At 31.2% G+C, this 12,275-nt stretch overlaps 1 protein-coding gene across 1 annotated transcript in view; it reads right to left on the bottom strand.

Moving 5' to 3' along the window:
- HELRODRAFT_81128 (hypothetical protein) overlaps positions 1–12,275 on the bottom strand; it is a gene marked incomplete at both ends in the record, with an annotated part of 33,062 nt that overhangs the window by 10,448 nt on the left and 10,339 nt on the right. Inside the window, one exon of the mRNA XM_009020776.1 lies at positions 3,769–3,964. Coding sequence (XP_009019024.1) covers positions 3,769–3,964 — 196 coding nt within the window. The remainder of the gene's footprint in view (positions 1–3,768; positions 3,965–12,275) is intronic.

The following is a 12,275-nucleotide window of genomic DNA, read 5'->3' as shown; positions in this document are numbered from 1 at the left end:
TTGTATAGGACCTATTTCGATTTTACAATCATCTTCAGCACTTGTTGCAGTTTATATAGAGAATTTGTATAACCCTGTTGCAGTTTATATTGGGAATTTGTATAACCCAGGCCTTTGTTCTTGTGATTAGTATTCATTGTAATTAGTGACTTTGTTAACTTTACTGTCGACAAAAACATGAAATTATAAATTCTAATAACATTATATCTTAAGATAATTAGAATAAAAATAAAAGGAATTTAGATTATAGCAATGATATAATAAGTCTAGTCATATTATTTTACCATTATTACAAGATAAATTACTCTAATTTTTATTCACTTGCAGATAACCACTTTGCTTAAGTAAAAAAGTAAAAATAGTTGCATTCAAATTAAATTTTGTAAACATCTGAAATACGCTTTTTATACTTGCATCTATAAAGGACCTACAACTCAATGATAGCAATAAACCAAACTGTTAATATTTTTGAATTCATTAAAAATGCATGATAATTGTGCAATTTCATGAATCTTGCGTCATATTTACCACGCAAACTTATTTTGTTTAGGGAAACTGTAATGTGTACTTTGTAATTTTATAAACAAAATGCATTTATAAATGCACTCGACAAAATGCACTCGACAAGTATCAGGTATCGCATATTCTGTTATCCAGTTATTGTTTTTATAAACCGAAAATATTATTATATCAACAACGTTATTATTTCTCAAGTAGTCGAACTTAAGATATCAATAAAGGTTTAAATATCATGTTTTTGATATATTTCAATCACCTCCATCTTCATCTTTTCAAATCATCATCATTCTTATCACAAATCATTCTCATCGCGAATACCCGCCATCATCTCATCACATCATATTCACCAATAACACCGTTATCTTCATCATTTTGGTTACCATAACAATATTTGTGAACTTTACTGTCGACAGAAACATGAAATTATAAATTATCATTTCTTTATCACTTTGCTTATCACAACTGTTAACTTTTTCTCGTTATTACTATCAAAATATAATTGAAAAAATGATGGTGAAATAACAAGTCGAGCTAATAGTTTTAAAACAGCGTATGGAGTGCTTGAAATGCATCCAACGTCAAACGAAATTCGTATCGTTGTTGTTGTACGCGGTGAATATGTGGATGTACCCCATCAGCGTCGGTGTCACATCACGGTATTGAGATCAAAGCTATTAAATTGTTTATTGAATGAAGATTTATTTTTGTCGATATGAAAAGCCCTTTTAATTATGAGACGAGCTAAATTGGTTCAGAAACGAGATACGTTGAGTTCGGATGGAGCATAGTTTCACGTAAGAGGCTGCTGATATACTTGCTACTTGTGATGCTTGATGGCGCCGTCCTCTATATGCGCAGTGAGTCGTTGAAAGCGAGTAGTTCTCATATGAACGATATAACTCTCCACATCACAGTGTGGCATACAAAAAAAAATCGCTGTAACATATGCGTGAGACTTTTGTGTGTTTATACAATTGTCTAATACAAGTGTTTACACAATTTGAATTTAAATTAGAAAATTGTTTACATCAATAAAAATTAATTAGAAATAATTCTTTCATCCTAGGGGTTTAAAATTATATATAAAAATTATGGCAATAAACATAAAAAATGAAAATTTATTAAAAAAAATATTGCCTTAAAAATGAAATCGTGTTTTTATAATTATGCTGCCAATGTGGTGTTGTTAAAGATTTTTTGTCTGAACGATTAAAGTGCCGTGCTAACTGGTAACAAAACAATCGCGATTACTTTGTTTAAATTCAGATGAAAATAAATAATTTTAAATAATATTAAATTAATGAGTTTTTCAAGTTTATTTCGCGTTTATGTGTAAAGATTTATAAAAACCAATATGCATTCGCAGCATTAAATAAAGGTCAAAAAACCAGGAATGCTATTTAAAATTTTGTTTGATATCCGAGTGTTATAAACTTTTGTATGATTAAAAAAAGAGAAAGAATAAAAACGTCTTCAAGGAAATAAAAGTAGATGAAAAATATAGAAATATATATTAGTTATGGCGATGAGAACGGTAGATAATGGTTATGCATGCGGTAACTAATAAGTGACCTTTTTTAATCTTTCAAATATGGTGCATTAGACCAGACAGAGATTCTTTTTGTTATTCGTTTGTAAACACAATTTTTTCTTTTTTAAGATTTTTCTATTTTATAAACTTCAAGCTTAATTGCTTCATATCAATGTGCCATCAAATTTAAAAAAAAATTAATCTTTTGAAACTTGGAGTTTAAATTTGTAGTGTCAATGACATAATTTTCATAAAAGTAACAGATTTTTAATTTCATTGACATCGTCGATACAATGTTTCATTTCTTTGATATAATTAGTTCTTATTTTTGCTTGCATTTATTGATAGCATAGTATCTTAGCTGGAAGATGCCTTTTATGCCACAAAATTAGTATACTCACATGGAGGAAATACATTATACACAAACACCCACACACACACTACATGTGTGAGTGTGTGTTGTGTGTCAAGATCATTGAATTGTGCACAGAGAGATTAGAAACCAGGCTAACGCGCAATATTAATAACAGTGCCGTACGCAGCATACATGTCGTCTGCTGGTCGAACTGGTCAACATATTAATTGAACCAGCGTTAATTTGAATAAATTTTACTTCCATTTTACGGTAAATAATCATTTCAGCAAACTTTTATAATCTTTTTGCGGAACTGATACGTTAAAAATCTGAATGATTCAGTTTAACTGGCATGCTTTAGCTTTTCAAATAAACCAATCAGTGGAACAAACACAATCCATTTCGTCAATTTTCTAACCTTTGTGGGTCAGTTTTTTTGTGCACTTGAAATGTGTGCAGTGTTTGCGTGAAGTTGAAATTTTCGGTGAACAATAAAATTTGTTGACATTTACCTTGGTCGAAAAATGGCTTAATAATATAATAATGAAAAAGAGCAACAGAAATATATAAAAGTTGAAATAATAATTGTAATTGGTTATCATTCTTTTTCAAGTAGTGTATTTTAAAATTCAAGTGTTCAAATTTACATCCCTAATTCTTTGTGTTTGAAAAATTTTTAAATTTGATGATTGTTTACAATAAAATAAGAATAGCGTGTCTGGGTAGTAAATTGTAACTTAATGCAAAACACATAATGCAAAACCATCGTTGAAATTGAATGAATAATGTGCAGATCACTGGTAGGTTAGCAAGTGAACGAGATCGGGATCGAGATCGAGTAGTGAAACATTGTGACTGACAATAAGGTTTCGGCAAAATATTGTTTAACAGGTGAGTTCAATGCATCTTCAAACTTTAAAAGATTGTTCGTTTAGATTTGTATACTGGCAACAAGTAAATATAGCTAATTTACAAATGAGTTTAGTAATAAATATGTTTATGACATCTAAAATACATTTAAAGAGTAGTTAATTAAAATTTGCCAATTATTCAATTTTAATAAATGAAACAAGTGTTTAAATTAAAAATAGAGGCTGCTGCAACGCTAAATAATAAAAGTATGAATGATAAAATAAATAAATAAACTGAGTAATTATAAAAATAAATATAACTAAAATAAAGAATAATAAAATACAGATAGAGAGCAAATAACAGATGAAAGAACAATTTTAGAAAAATAAACAAATACTTCAGAGCAATTAAATACATTCATATTAAGATTGTATGTCAATATTAACATAACATTCGTTATAAACACGATCCTTCCATCCTTCAACATTTACCGCACAAGGAGTGAACTAACCTAAGCAGCTTCTGCTGCCATATCCAAATGGAAGGCTGGCGAACGGATGTTTCTTGATGTCAGTTTGTTGTTGTACTTTATGTTGTTGCTGACTGACATCACCTTCTCTCAACCACCTCTCGGGAAGAAACTTGTTGGGATCATGAAAGTTATCTTCATCAATACTGGCCGCATAGTGGTTCATCACAAAAAGGGTCTGTTATCATATTAAAAAATTAATTTATGTTATAATTAACTCAAAATAGATAATTTATAAGCAAAATAATTAAAAATTGTTATTAAAAAATGTATCAATGTATCAACCTATGAATCCTTACATGAGCTGAGTTCAGACCGGCGTGAGCCACACTAAACTTTACACTAACAACAATATTAAAAAAACCCAAAGAAAAATATGAAATAATAGGAGAAACATCATTATGAAAGCGGCATCTGATTTTATTAGCAAACGAGCAGGTTACTTAGTTGAAATGATGTCTCTACTGTCGTTCCTTGTCCATATTTTAACAATTTTTCGATTTTTGCTGTATTCCCGTAATTTGTGTAATACTTGTTGCACAATTTTTTAAATAATGTTTCTAGGAACGTAACATGGAGCAATATTTATATAAGCTGCTAACGACTGAGGTTTTTTTTAAATAATAGTTACTACCTGACACGGCGTAATTGGTAACACCTTAGTAGTTATAAAAGTTGTGTTGATAGCTGAGTTTCATTAACTTAGATAATAAACAACACTTTTCGATAAATTTAAAAAACCATTGAAATTTGAAACTATTGAAATTTATTTATTAGTCAATAAAATGTTTAATGCTCTATCAATCTAAAAAGTTACCTAAAACACATTATAAATATATGAGTGTATGCACGTGTTAAGCTATCGTCAAACGATCTAATATATAACTATCAAGTCGTTACTCAATCCAGGATAAGACCTTCATCATAAGACATCTTAAATATATTAACGCTCAATAAATGTTTGTCTTTTGTTCAATTTTGTCAATTCTTTTTTTTTAACGAACACTCAACTTACTTACTAAATCATTAACTAGTCAATCAATAAATTATTCTATTTATTTGTTTTTTCAAATCATTATTTTATATTCCATGCTTACTATGTTTAAACATTCTTACTCCTTAAACAATTTTTCCCTTATTGATCACAAAACTTACATACATCAACTTACATTGACTTACATCAACTAGTCAAGTAATTAATTAATTTATTTGATTTTTTAATCATTATTATATTTTTCATGCTTATCATGTTTAAATATTCTTACTCCGTTATTTATATTTCGTTATCATTCTATAATATTGCCTTGCATATTGTAACAGTTTCTACGTTTATAAGATTCTGATTTTTTAAAGAATAAAAAAACTAAGTTGGTGTTTAACTCAGACAACTCATGGAACCCATAAAGGGACAACCATCTAGCTAAAATGAGTTAGGTCAACTAAAAATATTAGGCATCACATTCACCTCCACACTCAATATAGCACCTCATATCAATTACATCATCACAAAAAGCTTTCAAACATTTCACGCACTCAAAACACTCCGTTCACATGGTCTCAGAGGCGTCAAATTATTCGACATCACCGAATCACTCATCATCTCACGCATCAAATATGCAGCTCCCTCCTGGTCTGGTTTTGCCACGCAACAACAACTTCAGCAGCTACAATCTCTCATCAAAAAACTAATTTGCTTCAACTACCTACCTTTATCATATCCTACCGTCACCCAGATATTCAACACATTCGATTCAAGGCTGTTCAAGAAAATAGAAAATAACAACAACCACGTCATACATCCTCTACTACCACCAATCAAAACTACAACACAACCTTCGTCAGCGCAAACATAAATATCAAGTCGTCGCCCAATTTACATACCAGGAAAAGACCTTCATCACAAGACACCACAAACATATTAGCACTTAAGAAAACTTCATCATTACTGAACTAGTTTTTACTCATTGATCATTATCGATCACCTCACTAACTCACTAAGTCATCATTTAGTCTATTAATAAGTCATCAAATATATTAATACTCATTAAACTTTTTCACACACAGCACAGGCCTAGCCTTTATTTATCGATCACCTCACTAAGTCATCATCTAGTCTATCAATTTGCCGTTACTTCATTTTATATTCCATCGTCAATTACTTTTTTTTTATTTGTCTTATTATTATTATTTATTTTATTCTAACATATTTTATTTTCATGTTTTATCATTTCTCTTCCTCACTTTTTGTATTTATTTTCTCACTTATTTGTTTAATTTTGTTTCACTGCCTTGCATGTTGTTACAGTTTCTGCGTCTGTCAGATCCTGATTTTTAAAGAATAATAATAATTAAAAAAAAGGTGTTCACAATTATGCATCTTATGTAGTAGCAGGTAAAAAAATTCTTACTCTACCCCAATACACACGTACTTCTGGATGCCAGTCAACTCACCACACACATACACACACACACACACACACACACACACACACACACACACACACACACACACACACACACACACACACACACACACACACACACAACACACACAAACAAACACACACAAACAAACACAAACAAACACACACACACACACATATATATATATATATACATAAATATATATATATGTCAGAGATATTCAATGTTATCGAATCATTTGGGTTCTCATACCACGCTTTTGCCGATGATATTTAGATATTCTGATAATAGTTAATAGTTACACTACAACTGATTCGTTTCGAATGGAGATAAATAAATTTGTGGAATGTTTGACGGCTGTCGATTTATGGATGTCGCAGAATGGTTTAAAACTGAATAAAAAAAAATAAACTTTTACTGGTGGGAACATGGCAGCAATTGGCAGAATTGTAAGTGAACTCTCAATTACAGTGAACAGTGAAAGATTTTTGTTTTGTAAAAATTTAACCAACTTGGGTGTTGTGTTTGATTCAAATCTAAGATTTAAGTACCATATCAGGATGTTGTCAAGAGAGTGCATGTATCAGATCGGAAGAATTAATCAATATCGTGGATCGTTAAACGTTTCAACACTTCACACTCTGGTGCATGCCTTTGTCCATTCGAGGATTGACTACTGCAGTAGTTTACTCTATGGTTTGCCTGACAAATCCATTGATACAATCAATACAGAATTGTGCGGCAAAGGTTGTTGTTGGTGGTTTGTAGAATGATCAGGTGACGCCTATACTAAAAGGGTTGCATTGGCTGACCGTCGATAAAAGAATAGTGTACAAGATTGCAGTTTTGATTTATAAAACGCTTAATGGTAATGCTCCAATGTATCTGCAGGACAGAATAAAAAAGAATTTACGGCGTCAGACGGGTGCGCACCTGAGGTCGTTCGATTTGAATAAGTTGACAGTCCCGGTTACAAATCAGTGTGCCGGTGCAAGTAGCTTTGTGTTTGCTGGATCAACTGTCTGGAATGGATTGCCAAAGTTGACTATGGATTTTTAAAAAAAACATAAAAACGTTTTTGTTCACATTGTAAAGAAATAGTTTAATGTAGTATGATGGAACTAACTTAGTTGCTTTGTGCTGGACTCTTTCGATCACCTCGCTATCACCATTTAGATCTGGGGACCAAACTGATATTGCAAACTCCAAGAGTAGACGAATAAAAGTTAGGTATAATTTACAAAGCAACTTATAATCAAATATTCCAAAAGATTTTTTATTCGACCAAGCATTTGGTTTGCTTTGTTTGATGCTGTGATGACTTGAATTTTCCATTTTAAGTTATTTGAAAAAAATCACTCCAAGATCTCTCTTGAATTCAGATTCAGCAAGGAATATTCCATTTATATACAGTGGACATTTTTTATTACCGGATCCGTAGTGCATACAGTACATTTTTCAATATTGAACCATAGAAGCCAGTCTTGCGCCCACTTAAATGCCTCATAAAATCAGCTTGAAGTTCGACTACATCGTCATCTGACGATATTGCTCTCATGATTTTGTTATCATTTGCAAACAGTTTTGTTGTATTTTTCAGATTTGTTGGTAAGTCATTGATGTAAAGAATGAAAAGTAATAACAATGCCCTGAGGAACACCACTAAAAATTTCAGCCCAATCAGAAATAGTTTCACCTTGAACAATTCTTTGTCTTCTGCTTTTAAAAAACGATTCAATCCGTTTATACATCAAACCATTTATTCCATAAACATTTAATTTAGCTAATAATCTTCTGTGTAGAACAGTATCCAATGCCTTGGCCAAATCAAGCAGGACTACATCCACTGGAATAAAATTATCCAAGTTGTAGAAAACTAAACCAAGAGTTTCAAGTAGATTTGTTGCACATAATTTACCCTTAACAAAACCATGTTGTTGTTTTACTATTATGTTATTCCTTAAAAGATGATCTTTTACACTCTTTCGAATTATACTTTTCATTATTTTACACGAAGTTGATTTTAAAGAAACCGGGCGATAATTAGTTGCTACAGTTTTATCGCCTTTTTTGTAGATCGGTGAAACTTTTTCCAATCTGAACTAAAGTGGAAATTGACTGGTAGCCAAAGAGGCCTGGAATATCAAAGCAATTGGAACAACAAACGCCTCTGCACACTTTTTTAACAATACTGGATGTAGTTTCAACACCACAAGGTTTGTTTTCATCGAATTGTTTAAGATTATCTAAAACAATTTCATAACTGATATCATCTGGCATCATATCTATAAATTGTTCAAAATTACTTTCATTTACATAAAAAGGCGAAATTTTATTATCGTCTTCTAGTACAAACACATCTTAAAAACTGGCATTTATTAAAGTCACAATTTCAACTGAGTCGTGATTTAGTTTGCCATTTGGTTTCCTTAAAGACTTAATTGACTCTTTCACTGTTTGTTGATTATTAAGATATTTGTAAAGAATTTTGGGATTATCCATAGCTCGTTGAATAATGTTTGCTCATAAAGAAGACGTGCTTTGTCGATTTCAAATTTTAAATACTTGCAGAAATCTTTATATTCCTCACCTAGATTTTTATTCTTCCATTTACGAATGTTATTTTTATGTTTTAGACATTTTTTTTTTCTGATAAGTGATTGTAAATGTGAGTTGATCCATGAAGCTGTTTTATTACGACGTTTTGCTGCATCGACTATGGGTACAAAAATATTGATTACTTCATTTATGTAATAAAGAAATTCGTCATACATTTGTTGTACAGTTATGTTTTCAAATAATTTAGTCCAATCTACATTAGATATCACTTGAGATATTTCCCTACAATTTCCTTTATTATGTAAAAATTTCTATATTGACTTGAACTATATTGAACTGGGCAGACATTTTCTACAACAAAATCAAAAGACAAAATGAGATGATCCTGAGTTATATTACCGAGAGCAAAAACTGGATCTGCTGGACATACGGAACATACATTTCCTGGTTCCGTTGTAAAAATAAAATCCAAAATGTTCTCTGTTACACCATTGGATTTTTTAAATGTTGGTACGTTAACATGTTGATAGAGGAACGTGTCGTTAATTATGTTGGTAAATTTTTGTTCAATGCCACTGACATTTTTAATTGTTGTGGTTGACCCATTTTACTATCCTATTGATTGGAAATTAAAATCTCCCATTATCAAAACATCTTTTAAACACTTATTGTCAACATAATACTTATCTTGTTTGAAAACAAGCTAAAGATCAATCACATCCACAAAATAATCTGGTCTATAGATACACTCTACCAAATATTTATCATGATAAAGACAGATAACTGCCCATACTTGTTCAATTTTGCTTCTGTTGAAAACAGCATCATTGACTTCATAAAAATTGACAGATGAATTGATAACCAGACACACTCCGTCACCATCATTTTTATCTTTTCTTATACATCAAAGTTGTTTATATTAACGATTGAGATATCTGTAAACCATGTTTCACTTAACACCAATAACCGATGGATTATACGTCAGAACAACAACTCTGAATTCATTCAGTTTATTATCTAAAGAAGTAGCATTTAAATACATACAATGTAGGGTGTTGTGTCTGTTTAGAAAACCTGCTCTATCATGAGTTGAATTTAAATTAACGAAATTTCCTGAATCTCTGCACCTGATTTCCACGGATGCCACATTGAATAGGCGAGTCTGCACCAAGTTTTGCATTCAATCTGTTTCGTTTCTGTCTCAATATGTAGTCCAGTTGTCTTTCAGCTTCTGTCAAATATGGACTAATGTAAACAGATTTGAATTTGTCAAATTTTCTTAATTTTTTTAGTTGCCAAGAGGACGAGATTCCTGATAGCAGCATCGGACAAATCAACCAATAATGGCCCAGGTTTTGTTCAGTCTTTTGATCACAATCTTCTTGAGTATGCAACTGAAACGTCAGATTTATCTATAGCCTTAAAAATTTTTCTAATTTTGGTTTCGTCATGTTCTTTATTATCTGTCAGATTTGAAGCAGATGATTCTGGTACTCCGTAGATAACAACTTTTTTTTCCTTTTTTCTCTCTCCTGCATTTCTTAAATGATCTACAGGCTTTTTTTACACTTTTTGCACCTCTGGTGACCACATTAATCCATTCAGTACTTATAGAAGGTTTTGCAACCATTTTGCCGATTTGAGGTTCGACTTCTATCTTTTGATTTCTAATAAATTCTTCTCATCTTTTGCCTCCAAATGTTTTACTCGGTCGGTTAGTGAAGATAGCAGTTGAGACATCTTTCCGCACCATTCGTGCAATCTTTTGGCCGGTTCATCTTCTCTACTGCCCATCTTCGGTCGGTTCTCTTTTCTCAAAAAGTCGAGATTCATGTCAGAAATCGAGAACAAAATTTGAAAAAAAATCGATCTGAACGTGAAAATTCAGCTGATCAAAACCACGTGCCAATTAAACTAAAAATAACTAAATTATTAAATAATTTAGATATTTTAACTACAAATTTATATATTATTGTAATCACGAAATTAGAGCAAACAGTATAGTCAACTTTAAAACGAAAAATTAGTATTTTGAATAGAATTTTACAATAAATTTACACGCCAAAATTAAAATCTATTATCGCTTGTGTACATAAATAAGGTAATGTGTGAATATTTTTCCTTTTTTTATTTATATTGTTTGGTTAATTTTTTTATCTTGTTTAGTTTAAATTAACATTCTTGTCAGTTTTTCAATTGTTATCTTCCGATGTAATGATTTATGTTATCATGTTTGATTCTTTTTTTTATTCATTTATTTTTTTGCCTTTACTGGCTATTGACAAATTCTTATTCTTATGTGGGCCATGCTTAATGTTATAGTGATCTAATGCTTATGGGCGCTTTTGAATTTTATTAACTATCGTTAGATAAATTTTTGATAATAATAATAATGATATATGTAAAGGTTCACAATAGGTTCAACAACAAAAAAATTTAAATGCTTCTACGAGTGTGAGTGAAAGTTTGCTTCATGTAGTCGTTACTGCGAGGGCTGCCACCGGGTGAGACGTTGTTTTCAGACGTTCAGCGGCAAGGACGGTCGTAATTTGGTTGAATTGTTACTGGGTCTACTGCTGTCGACTGGGACCTGACTGAACAGGTTTGACAGGCTGTTGAAAGTGTGTGGGGTGTGCGTGAATGTTGTTGAATCTACTGTTTGTTGACAGTACTGTTTGTTGAGTGCACATCTGCAGACTTGGAACCGACAGCGTTCTTTTCTGCCTAACGTTTACAATTATTACGACCAAAGTTAATGCTACAACCGCTCCACACTACTACCATTGACGTAAATTTCACCTATCAAATCTTACGGATGTTTACACCAACTTAACGTAATTAATTACTACCAAAACTACAACCAACATGCTCGAGATATGTTAAAGAAAACTGACCAGCTTTTGTAACATCACACTAACAGAAATATTTTTTTTCTCTCCCTTTCTTCCCGAGCTTGTCTACTCTTCTGTGCCCAACTTGGATTGTTCGTCACACTTACTTGCTTAATTACCATTGGTCAATATAATTTAACAGCGCAATCATAAACCGGTCGCAGGTAAAACCCTGACACATACACACACACACGCACACACACACACACACACACACAAACAAACACACACACACACACACACACATATATATATATATATATATATACATATACATATATATTTATACATACATATATGTATACATATATATATATTGCTAAAAATACTATAAAATACTATAAATACTAAAAAAACCAGATGAACTACATATAACAATATCACAAACTCCCGAAAAAAGCAATTATGTAAATGTATATATAAAAATGCAGTCTAAAATAATTAAAAATTTTATTATTAATTTGAATAAATTGAATAATATCGATAAAATATATGTTCGAAAAATTGAAAAACTTAGTTACAAACTCAACAATGCGAAAAATGCGGTGATATTTCATAATAACTATATATATATTTTCCATTTTAATAAATGGAACGTATCCATCATTTTGCATA

The sequence above is a fragment of the Helobdella robusta genome (assembly GCF_000326865.2).
Source record: "Helobdella robusta unplaced genomic scaffold HELROscaffold_29, whole genome shotgun sequence".
NCBI classification, from domain to species: Eukaryota; Metazoa; Annelida; class Clitellata; order Rhynchobdellida; family Glossiphoniidae; genus Helobdella; species Helobdella robusta.
This window is presented reverse-complemented; position numbering and strand designations above follow the sequence as displayed.